This window comes from Bactrocera tryoni, chromosome 1 (assembly GCF_016617805.1).
Source record: "Bactrocera tryoni isolate S06 chromosome 1, CSIRO_BtryS06_freeze2, whole genome shotgun sequence".
NCBI classification, from domain to species: domain Eukaryota; kingdom Metazoa; phylum Arthropoda; class Insecta; order Diptera; family Tephritidae; genus Bactrocera; species Bactrocera tryoni.
The window spans coordinates 4,385,510-4,410,468 of record NC_052499.1 but is presented as its reverse complement, the minus strand read 5'-3'; the positions used below and the strand labels follow the sequence as shown (position 1 = coordinate 4,410,468).

The window sequence follows — 24,959 nt, the reverse complement described above, 5'->3', positions numbered from 1 at the left end:
AGCCAGCAGCAACAGAAAATTTAAAAAATGTATGTATAATGTACATACATATATATTTCATTAACAAGAAAAACAACAACAATAACGCTATAACAACAATTACAGCCCATAAACGTTTCTTCAAAAGAAAAACTATTGAAAACTTATAATTATATAAAAAATAAGAAAAATTTTGTAAGACATTTTTTAATAACATTTTTTTTATAATACCGCAACATTTTCCTTTACATTTCTTAAAAATGTACTTTATCTTGATTACATAAAATTTGATATTTAATTTAAAGATATACAAAAAATTCCACAATGTGCACCTTTACATTGCTTAAAAATACAATATTAGAAAACAAGAACAAGACGAAACCAGTAGTTGTAAATACAACCAAAGAACTAAGCTTAAATATGAGTTTAAAATATATAGACAAACATACATATGCATGTAAAAACCTATGAAAAAATGCACGCGTTGACTTTTTCAAAAAAATATTATTATTAATTTTTAAATTGACTTTTTCAAAAAAAAAATTTTATTAAATTTCAAATTTACAAAAATCTTTTACAAAAATAAATATTTGAAAAAAGGCATAAACAGTAAAAAGAAATAAATAAAAAAAATTTTAAAATATTTTGAAAACAAAGCGCCAATTTTCTATTTGAATACTAAACATTTACTAACCTAAGCATTGAAAAAAAAGAAACTTTTGTAAAACTTGAAAATACAAAGCGTCGCAATTTATGAGACGGACTTATGTAATGCAATTATAAATTTTATGCACATAAACACTATGAACATATATAAATACACGACATTAAGCATGCAATATGGTGTACATGCTAACACACACACACACCTACATACATATGTATACAAATATATTTAAATATAAGAAACAAAAAATAATTAAATTAGCAAACAAAAACCAGATACGACTTTGAAAGATAATGTATACTAGCAGAAACAATACTAAATTAAATTAATCTAAATTAAAACTAGCAATTTACTAACTTAACTATATTATTAATTAAATACAATAAATACATATGTACAATGTAATATAAACTTTGGTATGTAAAGAGTACAGTTTCCTATTGCTTTAGCGCTAGTTATTAATAGTTGTTTAGCAAAACACATTACTTTTAAATAATTAATATTAAATAAAAAATTTAATTAAAAAAATAATAATTAAATAAAAAAATTATCATATAAAAAAATAGTATATAAAAAAATTAAATTCAAAATATCAATAGTAAATAAAAAACGGATTTTATTCGCATATCTAGTCGCTAACAATTACAACAGATAATTAATAATGTATATATATTAAATTAAATTTAAAAAGAATATCGTGTTTACAACCAAACGCCAATAACAAAAAATTTAGTAGCAGAAAAAATTGTAATAAAAATATTTTCGCAAATTCCTGCACTTTCATTGTAAATAGCATGAACCTGTGCATATATTAACTATACATATATACACAAATTGCATATAAGTGCATATACGTATGTATAACTGTAAGCTAATTACTGGCTACAAAAACTACAAATTATAGCAATAATATAAGCAAACAAAAGTTATAGCAATTCTCTAGCCCTAACCAGTGACCAAAATTAATTTAATAAAACAACAAAAATATTATGTGGCAAAAAGCACATATTTAATTTAATTTTTATTTTTTATACGCTTGCAACATGTTGCTACAGAGTACAGGTATTATAGTTCTGTTCGCCTAACGGCTGTACGTATCAGCTTGAATTAAGCGAGATAGATACGGAGTTATAAATAGTATGTATAAATGAACAGGATAACGAGAAGAGTTAAAATCCGGGTGACAGTCCATCTGTTCGCCCGTCTGTCCGTCCGTGCAAGCTGTAACTTGAGTAAGAACTGAGATAACTTGATGAATTTGGCACACATATTGCTTGTCAAATAAGTAAGGCTGAGTTCGTAGATGGGCGTAATCGTACCACTGCCACGCCCACAAAACATGTTTAAAAGAAAACCAATAAAGCGCCATAAGCGCACTTAATTAAGTTATATAACTATAATTTGGAACAAAAGATTGAAAAATTGGGTGTGGCTCCGCCCTCTAATAGGTTTAATGCACATATCTCCTAGACCACTGGAGCTACAATAGCCAATTGACTCAGGATAAATCCACTACCGACACTGTAAAAATGGTTGAAATCGGAAGAAAAACTCGTCAACTCCCCATATAACGGTACTGTTTAGAACTACCAAAAGCATAAAAATTAATAACTAAATATGACAGAGACTTAAATTTTACAACCGAGATGGTATGAGAGTGACTTTATCCCCTCCCCTTTATGGGAGCCGGGGTAAGAATTTGACGTTTTTAAGTAAAATCACATATCTGGCGACCCGACCAACCGATTTCAACAAACTTTGGTAAGTGTTGTCTTACTAATATTCCTGTGCCACAAGAATATAAATGAACGAAATCGGACAACAACCACGCCTACTTCCCATATAGCACAATTTCAAATTACAACTGATTCTTTCACTCACTTCAAATCAAAAAGCAATCAATATATCGGGATAAAAGTTTGCAGTAATAATTCCTTTAAAGTATGCCACCTTATGACTAAAAATTTCTCAATTTCAACCAATATGTAGGCTCCAGTGTCCATCGTTGGCTTTTGATCAAAAATATCGCTCAATGTATGGGATATACAGTTGAAATTCAAAGAGAATCCTTTGCTGGCAATATTATCTCTGTGTATCAAAAATGGGTTACATCTGGTCAATACTTACCAGAGCTCCATATACCTAATGTAAAGATTTTCGAACTTCGAGCGTGTTTTACTCATAACAGTATATCTTTAAGCCTAAAATGAATACGATTGGATGAAACTTTGGCCTAGCCCCTATATAACTAAAATCAGCATTTTCGAACACACAGTTGACTTTACTCTATATGATTGGTTTATCAAAAATAGATAAAATCGGGTCGATACTACGTCAACTCCCACATACTTCTTATAATGATTTTCGTTTTACTGACAAATCTTATGCCGAATATATCGGTCAGTGTATGAGTTATATATAGTATATGTATATTTAAAATTGCTTAGATTTCCGCCCTTTGGTTGGAGTAATTCCAAGTAAAAGTATTTCCCTGGTTATGATTCTTGCAAGTTGCAAGAGTGTAAAATGTTCGTTTGCACTCGAACTTAATGTTTTCTTTTCCTTACTTGTTTTAAATTGAAAATTATCTATAAATTTTTAATAGTTTTTTTCATTAAATTTTTCGATTATTAAGCACTTTTTTAATGCTAATGAAGTGGCGTTAGAAATTCTGTAATTAAAATTTGCAAGCATATTTCAATTAAATCTAGACATTAAAATATAACATATCAAAAAAGAAACAAAAAATTATAAAATAAATAAATAATAATAATAATGAAAACAAAGTATGCATTCACGTTTAATTTAATCTTAAAAAACCTTACAAATTAAAATAAAGCATTATGAATTATAAAAATATAATATTTGGATATTTTCTTTGTATTTCTTGGTGAAAGTGGCAGGTAAGTGTGCGACTGAAACTATGAAATGGAAAGAGAGAAATTCGAATATATTTATTACTGCATCGAATGTTTAATATATGGTGAATTTTTAATTTATACTTGTACTTCGCATGTTTTTCGAATCGGTAAGTTGGTAGTACTGTTAGTGACATCTATGCTGAATTTCAGGTCAAAATATTCATTAGTATTTGAGATACGCGTCGTTTGGTGAGGCTCTAAAAGTGAATTCTTCGATTTTTACTATGTATGTATCTATTGAACAAAGAAGTACGATAATGCATCATCTCATACTGCATTGGTTATTCGTGATCATCTCGCTATATTTTCAACTAATATCGTGCCGCAACCGCCGCATTCGCCTGATTTACCTTCGTGTAACTTCTGGCTATTCAGCAAATTCACATGACCACTCCAAGGACACCGTTTTGACTCAATTGAGGATATAAAAGCTGAATCGAAGGAGGCTCTGATGGCCATCACGACGAAGGATTTTCCAAGTGCTATGATGACTAGAAAATCGTTGGCATAGGTGTATTGAAGCGGGAGGGAAACACTTTGAAGGAGATGAAATAGACAAAATTTACCTTTCAATTTGATCACAGTAGTATATTCTTAACTAGTCGGCATTTGAGAAGTAAAGTCCCTTCTCGACGAACAAAAACTAAAATCTACAAGTCACTCACCATCACTCTGCTCTATAATGCAGAAGCATGGACAATGACAACTTCTGACGAGTCAGCGCTACGAGCTTTCGAGAGAAAGGTTCTGCGGTAGATTTATGGTCCTTTGCGTATTGGCAGACGGCGAGTACCGCAGTCGATGGAACGATGAGCTGTACGAGATATATGGCGCCATTGACATAGTTCTGAAAATCAAGAGACAGTGGCTGCGAGGGCTAGGTCACGTTGTACGGATGGAAGAGAACCTTCCAGTTTTGAAGGTTTGCGATTGAATACCTGCCGGTGGAACCAGAAGAAGAGGAAGACTTCCACTCAGTTGGTGGTATAAGCTGGAAAAAGAAGAAACGACTGGCGCGCTGTTGTTAATTCGGCTATAACCACGTAAGCGGTGTCTACGCCAGTAAAAAGAAGAAGAGTTAGTGATCCTGTGAACTGTTTCTAGGATTGGAAAAAATGTTGACACAATTGTATTGGCGCCAATAGGGCTTACTTTAAGGCGTTCAACAAAAATTTTTAAACAAACTCTTACTATTTTCTGCTCATAGTGCTTATCTGCCTCTACTCTGCCCTAATCCAACACTATTTAATCTTCATAGTCATGTTATATGTCTGAAATAAGCCACAAATCGTGTTCCCATGAGTGTAAATAACAGGCGTAAAATATTATTGGCTCAGCACATAATAAATATAGCACCATATAGAATATAAATTTTTTTGTCATTTATCAACAAATAGTAAAAATATTTATTAGAGTGGATCAAAAATATAAATTTTTTTTCACTTGGTAATCGGAAGAATAGGTTCATCTAAGAGAGCCTCTTCAAAATATAACGAGAGTTTTTTCTCAGTTAGAAAAATTCAAATTTCCCATTAAACTACTTTCTTGAAAAAATATCTCGTTACAGAGATTTTATAGTAAATTGAGTGGTCTACAAAATGGTCTGTCATATTTTTTTCACAGTTAAGCGTTAACGGGATATTTATCGTCAAACATCAATGCATATCACACATACATACACATACCTACATGTATATACATATCTTTTTTTTTAACCACCCTAATATTTATATATTTGAATTAATAATATATTAAATTGAGGTCTAACTTGAATAGATATAATAATAACAGACTCGATTGTCATTGTGGCAATCTTTCAATAATTTACACTCAACGCATTTTATATTCCACATAATCATCACAGATTCAATTCGCACAATTTTTTTTTTTGGGGTGGGCGACACTACTAATTATCGGTATCAACACTTAGTGGACACAATCAATTGTCACCGCGGCGCAGAGAACGCAGAAGCTCAGCGCACAAATTGCGGCGAATCGTAGCAGTTGGTAGAAGTTTGCCAACCAACTGAATCAGAAAACAGTTGTGTGGTCCAGTTAGCGAAAGTTACTCGTACGTTTCGGTCAAACGGTAAATTAAAAACATAACATATAGGAACGGAACAGTTTGCTGAAAATGTCTGTGTTTGAGTTGCAAGAAAAAGTGAAGACTAAAACAGTAAACGCATGTACCGTTGCGCCTATGATCTTTGCGCTAAGCGACACAAGCAACAACAACAAATGTGATACAACAAAAACAACAGAAAAACAGCACAACACCTCAGCGCCAACCACAGGCAGCTCGGTTGCGCCACAACCGGCGTCTCCCGACATCGTGCAACAAGTGTGCGGCAACTTCGGTCACTGGCAGCTGCGCACCATACTGCTGATCTTTCTTTGCAAAATACCCTCCGCCTGGTTCATGGCTTGCATTATCTACACCGCGCCCACACCGAAGAAGGGCGACTACTATTGTCGTCCGCCGGCGCTTATGAATCTCAGCCGAGGCTCATTGACGGCCGACACGCCCGCCTGGGTGCGCATGTCACATCCGGTGTCGGACGAACGCGACACCGATCGCCGCTTCTATTTGGATGCGTGCAATATTTACGAGGAGCAATTGCAACGGGATTTCATTGCCAATCATGCCAACTATACGAATCCGTTCGAGCAGCCCGATGTGGTGCGCCAGGCGAATGGTTCGTTGAAGTTCAAGGTGAATGTGTTGCCTTGCGAGCATTTCGAGCATAACTCCGATTACAAATCGTTGGTGTCGCAGTTTGATTTGGTGTGTTCGCGTCAGTTGTTGATATCGATGACGCAGTCATTTCATGGTTTGGGCGCCTTCATCGGTGGGCTGGTGGCACGTCACGCGCTAAAACAGTTAAGTGCGGTTTTTAATCGATTTATTTTAAGAATTTTCTATTTTCACAGTTAATTAGCGCTGCGACTTTGCGTGTGTGAATTGTAAAAATATATACAAACAGCATATATACAAATATGTATAAATATATATGTAATAACATATGTACATACTTAGCTGCTTGCAATTCCAAGCGCTAAGTACATAAGTATCCAGCTATGCAAATGTGATAAAAGTCAATACGAAAGCCTTGTGTAAGCACTCTGTACTGAAACATTGAACTGTCGTGGAAAAATTACGGTTAAAAACTAGAAATTTCTGTTTGCAAACGAACTAATGAGAAAAGAAATAGATTGTAACTCGGTTGGCAAATTGGAGTTTTTTTTCAATAAAAACGCGATGGATTTGTTCCGGGCTTCCATCAAATTGTATTTGCTCCTGAGTTCATTAACCGAACTAGTTACATTTTGAACTGGCATTATTGACAATTGGCATTTCGCAGGCATCGAACTGTCGAAAATAGCAGTTTTTTATATGGAAAAATGACATTACTCTAACTAGTCCATCTTGCAGTCCTTATTATTTAGTTATGATCAGTTTACACCCAGTATAATTTGTTGACGGACGGTTATCAAAAATTTTCCCTTTTCATGACACTCTAATATTCGCTTGTTAGCACTTATTTGTTCGTTGATAATACCAACAATTAACTTCATTAAATAAATGTGTAACTGTTAAGGCATAAATCTGCGAATGTAATGATTATTTGCAACAAAGAAAGGAATTTGCTGTTGACACAAATACATTTAAATGCCTATAGCGCATCTATTGGGTAGTCGAAAAAGTCTTTTCGTATTTCTAATTAAACTTCAACTTATTTTTTTAATATTTATAATGAGCTTTAATGAACCAAATATATATTTTTGGTCGACCATTTTTTGCCATTTTTCCGCTAGAGACATTATTCCATCAGCGTAAGACTTTTCTGGTTTCTCGGACAAGTAATTTTCACAAGCTTCTCTTGAAGCCAACTTTACTCCATTAAGGAAGTTCTACATTGACCGAAACAAATGGTAGTCCGATGGTGCACGTTCAGGGCTATATGGTGGGTGCATCAAAACTTTCCAGCTAAGCTTTCCCAGTTTTTGCCGGGTCATCAAAAGTGTGTGTGGTCTAGCGTTGTCCTGATGGAAGACGTAGCCCTTTCTGTTGATCAGTTCTGGCCGTTTTTTTTATTATTTTTTACTTGCTTCAATCTCATCAGTTGTTGACATTAAAATGTAGAATCAATGGTTCGACCATGCTGGAGCAACTCATAGTGGATGATTTCTTTTCAATCCCACCAAACACTCAGCATAACCTTTGAGGCATCAATCATGACTTTGCGACCATTTGTTGAGCTTATCCGCGCTTGGACCATGATCTTTTTCGCACATTATTGTCGTATTTGATCCACTTTTCGTCTCCTGTTACCATTGCCTTCAGAAATAGTTCGATTTCATTTCGTTTCAGCAAAGAATCGCAGATGTTAATTCGGTCCATTCAATTTTTCACAGACAATTCATGTGGTACCCGAACATCGAGCTTCTTTTTGTAGCCAGCATTTTTTAAATGGTTCAGAATCGTTCGATGAAGAATTTTAAATTCCTTAGTGATGTCACGGCTGCTGATGTGGCGGTCCTAGTAAATCTATTCCATAATTTCATCGACTTTTTCAAAGATAGGTCGACCAGAGCAAAGTGTATCTTTCACATCAAAATTTCCAAAACGGAAGAGAGTGAAGCATTGTTGTGCCACACGAACTGATACAGCATCTTCTCCGTAAACTGCACAAATTTCATTGGTGGCTTGATTGGCATTCTTCCCTTTTTTATACAAAAAAGTTCTAAATATAGCGAATTTCTTCATTAATTTCAATCATTTTTGAACAGCTGTAACTTTTTTTCAATTACCCCGAATTTATTTTTTTTGGTTAAATGATGCTTAAAATCTCACCTTTCCAACACTGTGTGGTATGACACAATGTGATAGGTAGCACTGGAGATATACGACTGCAACGACATCTGTTGACAAAATACGAAAAGACTTTTTCGACTACCCAATATTTCGAAATCACTTTTTAACCGTCTTTTATATTGCAAAATGTGGACAATCTTAACTAAACTTTATTTATATTTCTTTCCAATCCAACACACAGTGTGAGTCCTCGGCGCCTAATGCTTGTCGGCATGTTTTTCCAAGTCTTCTGTGGCTGCATTACTGGCTTGGTGACAAATTTCCAACTACACATTTATTTCCGCTGCTTAACCTCCATCGCCTGTACCGTTATCATGTCTGCTGGCCAGGTTATATGTAAGTTAATCGCACCCATTAAACGCTATCTGCTATTTACTGTGCCACTTACGCTCTGCTTTAGTAATGGACATTACAGACGGGCGTGCGAAAACCATCGTCACCACGCTTTCTGAGTTATTCTGGGGCATTGGACTTATACTGCTGCCGGGCATATCAATATTTTTCGATAGCTGGAGTTATTTGTATGTGGCCATATCGGCTTCGGTGCTTATTTTGATTTTTGTGCATAGGTAAGCACATAGAGAACATGTCTGCAATCAGAAGACGTTTAGAGCATCGCATGCTTTACGTCTTCTTATTTTCAGTACCCTTCTCTTACCACCGTTTCTAACTGTCATTACTTTGGAAGACACAGCCAGATTAAAATTTCTCCCCTTTCATTATTTCCCCCTTACTTTCTTACTTTTATCAGATGGATAGCCGATTCGCCACGCTGGCTGCTAGGTTGCGACAAATTAGATCAAGCGCTCGAACAGTTACTAAATTCGGCCACACTTAACCATCGATCCATACCACTAGATCTAGAGGAAAAGTTGGCGCATCAAGCGAAGCACTTACAACAAGAAGCAACGAGTGCGCCACGCTATTGGTCCATATGGGATAAGACCACCGAACGTCAGTATATCTGCTGCGTGCATGTCGCGTGGGTTGGGGTTATTATACTGCATAACGTCACGCTGCTGATGATTCGAACCATGGGCACGGAGTATATACATGTCAACACCGTGTGCTTGGGTAAGTTGTAGGAAATTTAGTACTTTGAAATTATATTTACAACCAAATATGTAGGTCTTTCTGAGGTGCTCGGCATCTTTATTGGTCTCTATTTGATACTCTACACCAGACGTCGTTGGCTTTGGTGCGGTCAGCTGTTGACCTTAGCGGGCGCCGTTACATTTCTAATATGGACCGTGCCGAATACGTGTGAGTTGTAAAAATAAGGTACGAAGTCATTTCAATAATGCTCTTCTATATTTCCAGTAAAACCAAGTCGACGTGTCGGTTTCGAAATGATCTTCTGGATGTTTTTGAAGTTCGCAACTGCCGTTACTTTCGCCGTGCTTGCTACGTGTACCGGTGAAATCGTTTCGTCCGAAAAACGTCCCACTTTGATGTACTCTGTGGTGACGCACAGTCGCTTTTGGCTAATCTTTGGTCCATCTATAGCGGTTACAATTCAATTTCACAACTTAATCCCCATCACAGTGTTAGCCTCTTTGGCAGTCGTTACGGGGGTACTGCTTTGCTTGCTCAATCGTGCCTTCTGGAATATGGAAAAACCGCGCGTGGCTAAAGTGCTCACGCCGAAGACATATCGACGCAATTCTTCGGCTGAGCTTTTGCGACGTAGTTCACTTGGTGCGAAATCTGAATTTTACGACAATTCTTTAACGATAAGCATATCTGATCTATGGTTGGTAAATTCGCAATTCAAAGCCATAACGGAACACGAAGTTGCAGCTGCGCCGAGGGAGAAGTATGAGAGAGAAAGGGAAAATGAGAAGCGAATATCCGAAGAGCATTTGTAAGCAAATTTCCATGCACACATTTGTACGTGTGTTCGGGTGTTCCCTTTACATAGCTAAACAATTTTTCAATCGAATTTCCTAATATCAAATCCATGCTACTACTGTCTTCTTCTTATTTTCTGGCGTAAACACCGCTTTTACGCGTATAGCCGAGTTAACAACAGCGCGCCAGGCGTTTCTTCTTTTTGCTCCTTGGCGCCAATTCAAGATACCAAATGCAGACAGGTTCTTCTCCACCTGATCTCTCCAACGAAGTGGAGACCTTCCTCTTGTTGGAGTGTTTTCATTCTTTCGGATCATAAATCTTCCACAAAACCTTTCTCTGGAACACTCCTAGGGCCGACTCATTAGCTGATCACATTGTTACAGGACATGAATGGTGTCTTTCCGGTTCTAATATTGACGAAATTATTGACGACTTCAGCTTGCACAGCCGTATTAGCTTTGCGGGGATTATTTTCTCTAAAACTAGATTGAAGAAGTCACACATTTAGGGAGTTTCGATGTCTGAAACCTCGCTTGGTATCGAACGGATCACAGAGGTCCTTCCCGGATCTGTCGGAGCTTTTGGTATTGCTCAATGTCAGCTTATACAGCTGGTAATAGCTTTGCGGGGATACCAAGTTCAAATATATGTATGGAGGCATTTCCTTTCGTGCTGTCGAAGACAGCTTTAAAATCTGGTCGGTAGTAGATTTTCCATTTGTTTGCTAACAGTGGACTTCAGTCTTTTGAACCTCATCATAGTCAGGCAATGGTTAGATGATTCCAGCGCCATAGATCGGGGAATCGGTTTCGCCATCTCCAGATATTACACTTTCACTGTCGTTCGATCGCAACATTGCGAGGTAGGCTGTCCCCTTTCTTTCTACTGTGATACTTCAATCTCCATCGTACCTGCTCTTCCTTCGACCTTTTCGTCCCACAGTTCCCTTATACCGAGTTGCCGATGAGTGCCCTTAGATAGCAAAAGTGCAAGTCGAGTAAAAACCATTTAGCTGTCAGTTGTGATTATAGCTTCTCGCCACTTGATTCAAGACCGACGCCTGCTCGCAGCAGCACCTTTGGTGCACAGACGCCGCTGTTAGACTTCAGCGATCCCTTAAACCGTATATGTCGGAGTGGCTGAAGCTTCCTCTCTCTTATTTGTAATCTAAGTCTGCTCACGGGTTGGCTACCGCATATTACACAATGGCTGTTCACGTTTCCAGCGACGCGACGAGGACGTAAGAGTAGAAATTGGATGTTGCCCTACGTCTGTAGCTGCTTACCCGTGACTAATGTGGTGTAGACACTTCTTTTGTCGATTTAACAAAAAGTTTAGGTGGCGACTGAAGACCCATCCAAAGCAATCATAGTTTATATGTGAGTTCTCCGACCTAACTCGTGGTCAATTGAAGGAATGAGACTGAAAACCTGGTTTATATATTTTTTAAGGAACACCTTAATGCACTTGTATTATATGTATGTAGATTAGAAGCCTACATGTGTATACTAACTGTAATTTGAATAATTATTAAAATATGTAGATTATTATATATTCCAATAACAATATATTAAATAATTAATTTCAAACATAATCGATATTTAAATATATTTGCGAAATACGAGTACTACATGTACCGTTAGCGGCAGCCGAGAAATCCGATTTTACCTGCGATAAATCAATAACTAAAGGCGCCAGAGACTTTACACTCTGGATGATATGTCAAAAATGGCTTATATCGAGTCAGTACTTCTCTAAGCCCCTATATGCCTAATATAAAGATTTTTTAACTTCCGGGTGAGTTTATTTCTCATATATCGGCTAATGTGGGAGAGAGCGTATTTTTTACTAAGAGTGTATCTTTGTACCTAAATTGTATAAAATCGGGTGAAAACTTGCCCTACATCCCATATAACTAACAAACTTTGTACACCTGAAGGCTCTTTCCTTGGTTTTGATCAAGTTTCAAGAGAATGTACGGTTATACCCGAACTTAGCATTTCCTTACTTCTTTCATAAATACAATTTTCTTGTATGTTACAGCAAATTGTTCGATTTCGATGCAAAATTACATGGCTGCCTAAAAGTAGGCTTCAGACAATACTTTGAATTGCAATGCACAATTAGGCAGCAGCTGAATGCCGGAAAAAGCGAACACAGTTTGCCTAAAGTATTCGCCAACAGATAGCGCTAAGCCCAGTTGGTTATTAACGGCTGTACTTATTTAAATTAAAGCGGGAAGAGAATATCTGTTGAAGGAGTTAGCATGAAACTCATATGCCCTGTGCATAACAAAGCGATATGCGATCACAGGTACACAGAAGTTTGTGTAGTTTTGGGTGGCTTTGTGAATTCTGATAGCGCTTAAGGCAGGATTTAACCGACAGTTGACTGCAGACATTTTGTAAGTGTTGTTGTTGTAATGAAATAAAATATACATATGTACATATATACCAAAATATTTTTCTTTAAAGTTAGAGTGTTGTCTATTGTTGTGATTATCCACTAAATCATATATGGTATCATACCAGAACTGACAACACTCTAATTATACAAAAAAAATTTTGTAAATATTTTATTGGAACTTTTAAAAAAATTTGTTGAAACGGTGGAGAGTTTCCCACGAAAAAATATAATCGAGTGCGAATTTAATTAAAAGTTATAGATAAGCGCTGAACCCAACACATATGCGCATACATAAAGGCATGTGCCTGAGGAAGTGAAATACCAGTGCAGTGCGGCATTGCGGTGTTGCGGAGGTGCGTGGCGCTCGATTCGATGATTGCGACTAAATAAATGCAATTAGAGCCTTCACTTAGCATTGATCTCAATTCCGTTGTCAGGCCGTTGCATCACACTTCAAGAATGAGCGTCAATAAAATGCTAAATGAGCTAACATATTTACATCTGTATGTATGTGCAATTTTATGTAAATACAATACATTGTATCATTATAATGCAAGTATGTATGTATATACGAATAGATATCGATATGTTGTAAGTACTTGTCAAATTAAACGCGCGAAGTCCATTCAAGTCAAGCACTTGTGTAAATTAGTATATATTTACTCTCCAGTGATCAGACATGGCCTAGACAAGCGTTTAAATGTCAGCGGCGCTTATATATGTATATACATATATTTGTATCTTATTTATTTAGCCATCAATTGATATGTTTGCATCTGGGCGATAATTAAGTGCTGGAAACTTTCATTTCAATGGCTGAATGTCATTTACTGATTTTTATCAATATTTATTTGTCACTTGTAATGTCAATTAGCATTTCACATTGATAGATTTATAATGAATAAAATCGCTAATAATTGATTTCTTCAATATATGTACATATTATGTATACATGAGAACACATATGTAGTCACTTATATTAAGACGCTTGCAGCTCTACTAGACATTCGATGAAAGTTCTTCTGCGATTTGAGGTTGCGGCTCAACATTATGCGACAATTAAAGCATCATTCCTACTAATTAAAAGCCAAACTGCTGCGAGTTTGCAGCAGAAGCTTTCATGAAAAGTATTTTCACAGCAGCAATACATTTAGAAGTTTGAAATTACAAAATAGAAACAAGATCTTAAGTAAAAAGCGTTCACAATTTTATACAAACTTAATCTCTCATGCGATTTGACTCAAGAATTTTATCGGATTGATTAAGGTCCTCAGTCCACTTGTTACCGGCTATCATAGGAGTTAGGTTAGGTTAGATGGCGGTTCAACGATCGCTCAGAGACTGCGATATAGTCCTTTGTGAAGCAATAGAAAAGAAGAACTCCTCTGTTCGAACTTATATACTAGCAAAACGCTTAGTAGGCAACACAAATTTGCACAAGCGTTTAATTTCCACTCCCGCCAGCTCGCTCGGATGTCTGAAGGTATGTGCTCCCAAGTGCTTAAGTCTTTACCTCCCAAGCGCGGGACCGTCAAGAAGGAAACGTTGAGTTGTTCGCATCACATCTTCTTCCATACAACTTCTGCAAATGGCGTCTGGTAAGATTTCCAACCTTACAGCATGGACGCCAATAGTGCAATGGCCTGTTAATAGCCCCACAACCAGGAAGAGACTAGCCTTAATGAGGTCCAGAGTTCTGTTAGGCATCTCCATAATCCAAGTGATCCGATATGAAGTCAAAGTGTGTGAGGATATTCGAATGCTCAGATACGTGTTCTTTTAAGAACCCAGATTCTCTGAGCCTAATAGCAACTTTTGCAGCCATACACCTTCAGACGATATCTACGGGCGCTGAGAAAGCGTTAAATGCCATGGTTAGTGTGGACATGCTGATGAGCGCCGCGCGTTGAACGCTCCCGAGTTTGATTCCAAGTGTGGTCTTTTCTTGAGCCCTCATAAGGACTCCATACCACAAAATGGACTTTTCAATGGTATTGTAGAGCCAGAGGACCATTTTCGGGGAGAGACCCTACCTTTTGCCAATGGCTGCTCTACAACAGTATAAGGCAATAGATGCCTTTTTTGCTCTATCTTAGATATTCCATGAAATTCCTATCCAGGATGAGCCTTAGATATTTCACTATATCCGACGGCTGCAGACTGATGTCTCCCATTTGCGGCGGCGTGGCCACTGGCATCTTATATCTTCTAGTAAATAAATCATCTCGGTTTTAGTTGGATTGATGGCAAACCACTTCCGACCGCCCAGTTTGTTACAACGCTGAGATACTCCTACGTCAACTCGTGCACGATATCCAGGAACCTTCAATTCACCATAAGTTGTACATCGTCTGTATAGGCAATCACCCGGCAGCCACGATCCTCAAGTTTTTTAAGCAGGTCGTTAACAACCAGGATCCATAGAAAAGGATAGTGAACTCCATCTTGTAGGTGGGTGCGTTGCGTCCCAACAACGAAATTCTTAACCCTACTCCTATCATAATTTAAATAAATAAATAAAATTTCATAAATAACGATGGATTTTCAAACTGTTAACAGTTCAAGCCCGGCATAATATTCCCGTTGGCAAAAGTGATCGTTCTAAGTTGTACCAAGGTTCTCTGGTGAATACTTCAGCTACACTTGGTGTTTGTAAAAGCAGTAATTAGCGCTAATAATGTTCCTGCATCTTGGAGCAGCAGAAAAACCCTTTGATATTAGAAGTAACTGGAAATATCATAGAAATAGTATAAGTACAATGAAAAATAGTTCCGCGCCATCGTGAGTAAAGTAAACTCCATTGAATGTAATGGAAATATCGTGCCCATTGTATTGAACAGACAATATGGTGGTTATAAGAGCTGCCGCTCCTCGTCAAAGCACGCCAAACTGTGCAGCATATTTCTGACATAATAAAGTTTGTCATAAAGTCAGTTTATCAGTTAATGAGCAAATTAACTTCCATATATACTAACTAGTAACTGTAAGAGAATCTCGTTCAAGTTCTTATCAAAAGTATCAGTTATCAGATTATAGGGTTATACATATACCATGAGTAGCTAGATCTTTTTACAAAAGCCTGCTTTTTTGTTTACTTTCCTGAAACAGCAAGCAGTTTTTTCAAGGTCTGAAAATGTAATTGCACAATTAATATAAACTCAAGCCACTGACAAGTGTATTCCAAATGTGTGGACGTCGGTAATTAGCATTAATTAGGACTTTGGCATTTAAAATTTATTCTAAACAGCAAATTCATATGTCTCAAGTGGTAAAATTTAAATTCTCCAGACTATTAGCATTGTCTCAAGTGGCATGAAAGCGTAACTTAATTATCGCCTGCGAATTAAACTTGTATTTTGTGGATAGAAACAGCAATCAAGCAGACGAGTCCAGACGGACCCAGCCGGACGCAAGCGAAGGCATTATTAATAAATGTTTGGTAAATACAAGAGGAATTAGTTGTTGTAAATATTTATTTTAAGTGTGTATGTTGAAATCTTGTAGGACTTTTGGTGGATCGAAAAAAAGTTGTTAATTAATTTCAGGTGTTTCTAAAAAATAATTGAACGCTTTTTCTATTTTATTTCGTGTATTGAAAAAGAACTTAAGTTCAACGTTTATTTTAAACTAAGATTAATAATTTTAGTTTTTTCCTCCTTTTAAACTCTTGCAACATGTTGCTACAGAGTACTTTTGTAATAATTTTGTTCGCCTAACGGTTGTATGTATGACCTAAAGCGTGGCCCCACACTCTAATAGGTGTAATGTACATACATACATATCTCTCAAACCATTTAAGTCAAAAACCAAAGTTTGCGGAAGATAAATCCTATAAGAATCCCTACCGGATAAATAATTTCTTTTACCACCACACCCCTAATATAAAGATTTTCGCATTTCCGGGTGACTTTATAATTAAGAGATCGTGTTTTACTATCTTTTTGCTTAAAATGGGCTAAGTTTGGCGAAAACTTGACCAAGTCCCCATATAGCCAATATCAGGATTTTCGAATACCCGGTTGACTTTACTCCATACGATTCTCTTGGCAAGTTGCAATAATATAAAATATTCGGTTACACCCGAACATAACACTTTCTTACTGATTTGTATCATTTTTTTTTTTTTGGTGCAAGAAGTAATCGGCGCTTTATAGTGGATCATGTGTTGATCACTCTGAAGCTACGAGGGTTGCAGAATCAGGTTATGTTTATATGAATTTACATAAATCACAAACTAGATACTTCAAAGAAACTTAAGTTGAAGAGGTTCCAAAGTGTTTTCATAATAATTTTAAGATTAAAATCATAGTCAATATTGAAGAAAGAATCATCGAACTTCATATTTACTGTAGAACATCTCTCAAATATCGATGCAACGTCCCGCTCGTTCCGAAAAGAAACATGTGAAATAGTTGGGATCAAAGGGATATCGTTTGAGCTTCAGAAGATCACAGCTTTCCGATGACAATACAAGGATGCCCGCATAATTTCTCCTCTACAAAACTTTAAGAATAATATTTCGCAACACTTTATTTAAAACCTATCAATGACAACGTTATCGAATTAACTAGGCGTCGAGCAGGAAAAATAGCATGTTCTTTGACAATGAAGTCATTTTATAGTATAACTTTCTTATGATAAATAAATGATTCCGTTTGAGATAAATTGAAAGTGTTTAATTAAAAAAATAAAATAAATAAAGATAAGATAATGAGTAGACGAGAATGAATGAGCATTACTTATGCATACTGCGCTATAAATATTTCTGACATAGCTTGATCATCTAAATTGCTACAAATAGCACATACTTCAATAATTAAATTCAAAATAATGACCTTAAATGCTACAGACATTTTATTATTTCAAGGCGAAGTGACTACTGTCTATCAAGTGCTTAGAGCGAAGATCGTTCCAAATTGAAGGCTGAGACAGCTAATTCGTGTAGATGTATTGCCACTCATATTTGTGCAATGCATTTTTTAGAATCCATTATTATATCCTGAACTGGGTATATTATGTCTGCCACGATGTCTGTAAAAGGAAACTGCGAAGATCTTCGTACTAAGTATATACGAATAAGTATGTATATAATAATCAGCGTCATGAGCTGAGGCGATTGTGCCATGTCCGTTTGTATATACATAAGTGCCATGATATCGATTCCAAAAAACTTTGTCGGAATCGAATTTTTATAACATATTGCGGTCATACAAAGTGACCAATCAAATTCAAGTCCTTATATGGAAAGCTTTTTTATTTGGCGAAGTATCTTTACAAAATCAGTCATGGATTAGTGTCCAAGACATCGCTACATTTTCCAAAGAAATTGTACAGATCAGACTACTACAGCATATACATAGCTGTCATACAAGCAGACTGATCAAATACAAGTCCTCGTAAGCTTTTTTTATTTGACAAGATACTTTGATTACGAAGTAGGCATGGGTTGTTATCCAAGGCAGCGCTACCCTCTCCGAACATATTGACCGAATTTTTCTAATTGTGAAGAGTATTATAGCGTCGGTATAGGCGAAGTTAACTTAACTGAATGTTGAAAGCAAACATTCGGTCCAAAACCGTCGCTAACCGTTTCAGATGTTCAAACAATATTGGACGACATACCTTAAATTTGATAAAATCAAATTATAAATTTGTTAAAAATCGCTTATCTAATATTCCACTACAAAATAGTTACAATTTATTACTATATTTAACAAAAAAATTCCATACTACATTATTAATGTGTGTTAATAACTTTAAAATAAACGTCTCTTAAGCATTTTTTAAATAAATTTAGCATAACAAACAAAATATAATGGAGATTAGAACCTTTATTTATATCGCCGCTTGTGTAAAATATTAGCCAGCTATTCAGACTTAGCCACGATGCTTCTCAGCTTTCAAGTGTCACTGTCAGTGTCACTATAAATAAACAGTGTGATATGAGATATTTACGGTGTGGCCATATCGCGCACCACTTCAATCAATTTACAATTCAAAAAAGATTAGCGATAAGTTGGCACTTTTTCATTAATTTTAAATTATAATTAAATTTAAGCTTTATTGGCGCTAAATTTTGAGCAGTAGCGCTGATTTCACGGCAATAACACTTGATTACAGTTACCCAAAGTCAGTGCGCGCTGTAAATGTGACAAATTAATAATTAGATGGGGCCACAAGTGGGCAAATGACGTCAAAACACAAATGCGCGTTGTGTGGAGATATAAAAATATTAGAGAAGTCTAATCGGGAATTGATTAACGGTTGCCAACTGTAGAAATGTAGCCAAGTGCGGCTGTATACTTCTGCTTTCTTTACAAAAAATTATAGTTTTATAAAACTAAATTATTCCGCACTTTTTGCTATGTCATTGCAATTTTATCAAGCTTCGTAGGTAAGTTTATAACTCCTCAACTCATAATAAATTTATTGAAATCAGAAAACGCTTTAAAATTCGCTATACCATACCGCTTTACCTACAACAATGTACAACAATCTTCAAATTCTTGCTTCAAAGAAGGATTTCTTTTTTAATTTCTGGAGCACCTCCTCACATTTAACATATCGTCACCTAAAATGCAAAACAACGCATATCAAAAAATCGAAATTTAGTTTTTTTTAATTGCTGAAGATCCATGCAAAAAAATTTCAGTTTACGCTGACAGATATAACCAATATATAACAATTTTATAACCAATACATAACCATTTTATAACCAAAACTCAAATTTTATTTGAATATCAGCGGTTTCTATTACATCGCTTTCCTTCGCCTGTAAACTTATGAAAAGTGATGTTACGTTAGTTTGCATTTTAGGTGACGATGTACAGCCATTTCGATTCGTCAAAGCACACCTGCCTCTTAACCAGCAAATATCAAATATTTTATGCCCGCCAAAAATAGTTATGAAAATTTCTTTTTATATATTATATGTAGGAATATGAGCAACTTATATTGATATATGTACATATGTTTATTTACTAAATCAAATAATGAAGAATATTTAATTTCTTGACAAGTATACGCATTAAACTTCAAACTTAAGCGTAAAGCTGTCGAATAACTTTAATTTTAATGACAAGTGGCAGCTGAGTAGACAAATATTTGTCATTCAATTAAATATGAAATCTATTTTCCAAACTCACGAATTATTAAACGTTTAATATTTGATTGATAAACCATTTCTTTGAAATAAACAATGACCTCTGCTGGAAGAATTGCACGAAACGAAGCTAATATCTCTCAATTTAGTTAATTAAGCGCATTTAATATATGACATTTACTACCATTCAAAAATATAATTTACAAAAAATAAAACAAATAGGCCATTGGGATCAACCGCAATCACCTTTCTCACCCAATTGCCATCGTGAAATATTAAAATATTTTCTTTTTCCAGTTTTAACGGGTACCTGTCAGCTGCTGTCAAATGGCGTATGATTGGTGGGTACTTACCACACTTAATTGAAACAATTATCGCATGCTATAAAGTTGTATTGTAATATGTAACAATTAAGATGTCTCATGTGTGTATTATGGCGTTGACATTTATGCGATACTGTCATTAACTAGACATAGTAAACAAATTTCTACAGAAAGTGGCAGAATTCTTGCAATTTATTGTATATAAAGTATTGAATTATGTATGTATTAACAAAAAGATAAAAAAAAGTGTGCATTTTATTTTTAATAGGGTTGTTCCATTTTACATTTTTCTACTTTTTAGTAATAATAAATTATATTAGTGATGCTCTCTTCGTTTTACTTATTTTTATTATTGGCGCAATTTTCTAATTTATCCACAAAAGTTACAGATGAAGGTACAAAATTTTAAAAATATATAAAGTTTAGCTTCTATAATAATATGAGTGAGGGTTGCTATTTTTCGTAAATTGTAATTACAAAAATTATATTAAGACTATCGTTTTTTGTCAATATTAGATATAATATGTATGTATATGGAAGACGGTACTGAGGATTTTAGCTATTCATTGAGATATCAGTCTGAAATTTTGCGCACGTCCTTTTTTCTTTAAGAAGTTGCTCATTTGTCGAAATGGCAGATATCGGACAACTATAGCATATAGCTGCCATACAAATGGAACAATCAAAATCAAGTTTTTGAAAGGCAAACTTTTTTATTTGAGAAGATATCTTCACGAAATTTGGCAAGGTGTATTATTTAAGGCAACGTTGTAATCCCTGACGAAATCGTTTGGGTCAAACTACTATAACACCCAGCTGCCATACAAACTGATTAGCCAAAATCTAGTCCGCGTATGGAAAAGCTTTTTATTTGACAAAATATCTTCACAAAAGTAGGCAGATATTATTGTCTAAGCAAGCGCTACAATCTCCGGATATACGAATCAAATCGGAGCACTATAGCGGCCATTTAAACTAAATTAACTTTTTTTTGTTTTTAGTGGGAATACCTGAAAACCCTTTACGACATAATTAAGCTTAACGCTTTGATTTATTTGATAGTTTAAGAACACCCCTAATGCATACACGCATTAAAAATATTTGTTCACGCTCACACATATGGGAAGTATGTAACTATATGCGAAATTCAGTTAGTATGTGTGAAGAAATTTTTAATTTGCACTTGACAATGAACACACGCAACGAAATTAGCAATAAAAAAAGCTAAGCGAAACAAATTATACGCTACTTGCACACACACACACACACCATTTTATACACATGTTTACTTCTGTACGGGCGTGTGGAGGTGGTCGATCGCTTGTTAAAGTGTTAATAAGTGCAAAAGTGCCGCCACTTCGCATAAAACAAAGACAAACAAAAAACACCAGAAATGCGAATAATTAAGAAAATAAATAAACGAAGCATGAATAAATAAATGAATTAATGAAACAGTCATTGCATGATTAATTAAGATGCTACAACACAGCCGAGTATCAAGCGAAATGGGTGAGCGGGGCGTATGAGCAACATTTGTGCAATTGCAGCGCATTTGGCATGAATGAAATGTATTAATGCATTTGCATTTCTATGTGTAACGTAACTATTCAAAGGAAAAAGGTATTTAAGCATGCAAATAATAAGTATTAAAACTAAAATGAAGAATTTTTCAAATTTATTTTATTATACTTTATTGGGCGGTCATCAATTAATATCACTCTATGCTGTCATTCAAATGCGTAAGGCCTGCCGTGCTCCAAATTTATTTGCATTTTCTTTTCTTCTTATTGCAAACAATTATTTGTGGCGACGCGTGACAGTCACACTTCATGAAGACACCATACACACGCCGCCACAATAACGCTCCCATTTTAAATTGCCATAAAATTCAGCGGTATTAATGTATATTTTCGTTAATCATTATAAGTCATAGACAGTTTTGCAGTCACGGTCGTTTATAGACCAACTGTTTATATATACTTTAATATTTTTATAAGTTTTTTCAAATGCTTATGTCGTAGCTTTCGCATATAAGGCATTTTTCAGTTATTAATTCATATTTCTAATTAGCAGCAAACACTAAACGTGTGTACAAACATACGAGTATGTATATTTTGGCTTTTACGTAAATTTATTGAAGCGTCACAAGTGCCACAAATGGTGTTAAATTTGAATTTGTGTAATTATATTGTCATGACTTGCTGCGCAAGCCTTTTTTGAAGCCTTCCAAGAAACATATTTCTGGGTTGGTTAGAGCAGCTTTGCAAAGGAAAACTGAAATTTAATATTTTAAGGGGAAAAAATATTTTTTTTTTACATTCTGGACCCACTTTGGGTTTCGTATAAATATTGTAAAGATGTTTTCGAAATGTATTAGGAATTCTTTAAACATGGAAAACGTATAATATTATTCAATAAGTGCAAAAATGTTTCATAACAAAAATAGGCTATTGATTAAAAAATAGATTTCTGAAGCAGGAAAAATATGGTATAAAAGTATAAAAAATTATAATTTACGTTGAAACACAACCATATCCTATATTGACCTATAGCGATATATGTATGTACATATATGCGCCGGTCCATATTTAGTCGGATGCTCCGATACCGCATATTCTAATGACTTTTGAAATTAAAATTAATATTTTACTATGTTTTTAGCTTAGAAAATAAAGCCAACCCTCATCGATAAGTCGTAATTTTCCAACAAGCCATCATAACTAGGCTGATCTGCTATACAAGTAACGTTCCAAAGTAAACAGGGCTTAAAAAAAACAGAACAAATGGTTTTTACGGCAAAATCAATTTATTTTATTCAAAATAGTCTCCTTCTGCTTCAATACAGCTTTTTGCACGGTCCAAAAGCATGTCGAACGAGTGTTTTAGCTTTTTATGGCCGCCTGTATGCCGGTGCAGGCCTTTTGAATGCCCTCTACGTCTGCATAACGCTTTCCTTTCATAGGCAAATGCATTTTTCCGAAAAGGAAGAAATCGCACGGTGCCATATCAGGTGAATATGAGGAGTGGTTAATGGTTAAAATGTGATTTTTGGGCCAAATAATCGGTCACAAGCGTCGATCGATGAGAGCAATTTTTAGTCGTCAGTCAATTTGTGCGGAACAAACCGTGCGCACACCTTTCGTAAGCCCAAAATTTCGTCCAAAATGTGAAAAATCGATGTTTTGGAGATGTTCACTACCATTTCCATGAATTTCCATGATGATTTCGGCTGATTTTTTATGAATTCACGCACAGTTTCGATGGAATTTCCGGTGATCACGGATTTTGATTGGCCCACATGTTGATCGTCATTTCTGTCCTCACGACCACTTTGGAAACCTTGAAACCACTAGTGCACTCTGCTACGGTATAGGCAATCATCGTCATAAACTTGTTTTACCAAATGAAATGTTTCGGTAAAAGTTCTACCAATTTTAAAACGAAATTTAATGTTGGCTCTTTGTTCGAAGCGCATTTTCGCAACGATAACTCAAACATACTGACACTTAAAATGCAATAACTTCACTTCCAATCAATGAAATGTCATGAAATTCTCACTGAACAATCGATAAAAATTGCAGATTCTAACGCATCAGCCGACATATAGATGGCGCCACCAGCCATAAAAAGTCCCGTTAACTTTGGAACGCAGCTTGTATATTGGCACGCGCTGACAAACTTGCGTCAACTATTTAATAGAAATAAATAAATAAAGGCTTGAGTAAATGTATAACCACATTTATAACAAATATTCATACGTATATATTTCATTCTATTTAATTTTTACTTGCTTTTATTGACAACTGACTCAACTAACAAAAGTCCAATTCTGATACTTCTTGACTTTAAGTACATATGTGAATATTTACTTTTATATACAAAAGTATATATCGTCACCTAAAATGCAAAACAAGGTATCATTCGTATAATAAAAATATTATATTATCATATAATATGTTATAACCACTATATAACCAATATCTAACCATTTTCTAACCAAAACTCTTTTTTTATCAATATGAGTGCCTTATTATATCGTGATGTTACGTTATTATACATTTTAAGTGACCATATATAGCTATATATTTATTTTAAAAAGTCTCCAATACCGATTGCGTGGTCAATTGTGCACTTCCTGGTGTATACTTCTAAATTAATATCACAGCTAAAGTTAAAATTTCAATATTAGTTCTGCCATAAGTCCTGTTACATGTTCACGCACAGTTTCTATTGCTATTGACGGTGCTGCTCAAAACAGAAATTTTTGGAGACACTTCTATTGCGTATTCGGCAAGCGGTGTTCTCCAACTGTGACCACGAACTTTAGACCAAAGAAATCAAATCTAGACTTCCAGACGGCTAATCATCTGCTTCTATGAAACTAGGAATATTACTTTTAAGGAACTGATGGATACTGATTGCCTTGTGTGCAGAACCTCGCTTAAAACGTCACTGCTCTCCAAAAACGAGAGTATTTCATAACTGCTTTACCACGCCTTCTAAAATATTCTGCTGGTGCTCTTTTTCCCCAGTTTTAACCCCTTTTTCACAGAAGTGAAGAGGTGTAAAGCCTTCACAAGAGACTCCCCGCCAAACCATTACGGCAGCAGGCTGGTGACAACAGCGAATCCTAGGATTATGATTTTTTGCGTTTTTGGAAGTTGTTACTTCTTCTTCCGCTTTTTAAAGCTTCATTCGAGAATTTAAACCCCATATGAAATAAGGCTTTTAAGTAAAATTTTGCTAAAGCATTTAGAAGACATTTAGCAGGGCAGTAGTTGATTGAGGTCAACCAACAAAAAAATCGAAAGAAGTGCTAAAGCTGCCAAGT

The 24,959-nt window shown here is 35.4% G+C and overlaps 1 protein-coding gene across 1 annotated transcript; it reads left to right on the top strand.

Moving 5' to 3' along the window:
* The first annotated feature begins 5,656 nt into the window (after positions 1-5,656).
* LOC120782258 (solute carrier family 22 member 3) lies at positions 5,657-10,452 on the top strand. The gene is made up of 6 exons (XM_040114423.1): positions 5,657-6,447; positions 8,625-8,779; positions 8,844-9,012; positions 9,195-9,517; positions 9,572-9,706; positions 9,764-10,452. The coding sequence occupies exons 1-6, from the start codon at positions 5,702-5,704 to the stop codon at positions 10,309-10,311; spliced, it is 2,076 nt and encodes a 691-aa protein (XP_039970357.1). The 5' UTR covers positions 5,657-5,701; the 3' UTR covers positions 10,312-10,452.
* The last annotated feature ends 14,507 nt before the right edge of the window (positions 10,453-24,959 follow it).

Excerpts from the sequence above, each read along its gene's own strand:
- LOC120782258 (XM_040114423.1), top strand. The coding sequence starts at position 5,702 with ATGTCTGTGTTTGAGTTGCAAGAAAAAGTGAAGACTAAAACAGTAAAC. Across the intron at positions 8,780-8,843 it reads GTCTGCTGGCCAGGTTATAT|TAATGGACATTACAGACGGG; the intron begins GTAAGTTAATCG and ends GCTCTGCTTTAG. Across the intron at positions 9,707-9,763 it reads ATGGACCGTGCCGAATACGT|TAAAACCAAGTCGACGTGTC; the intron begins GTGAGTTGTAAA and ends CTATATTTCCAG.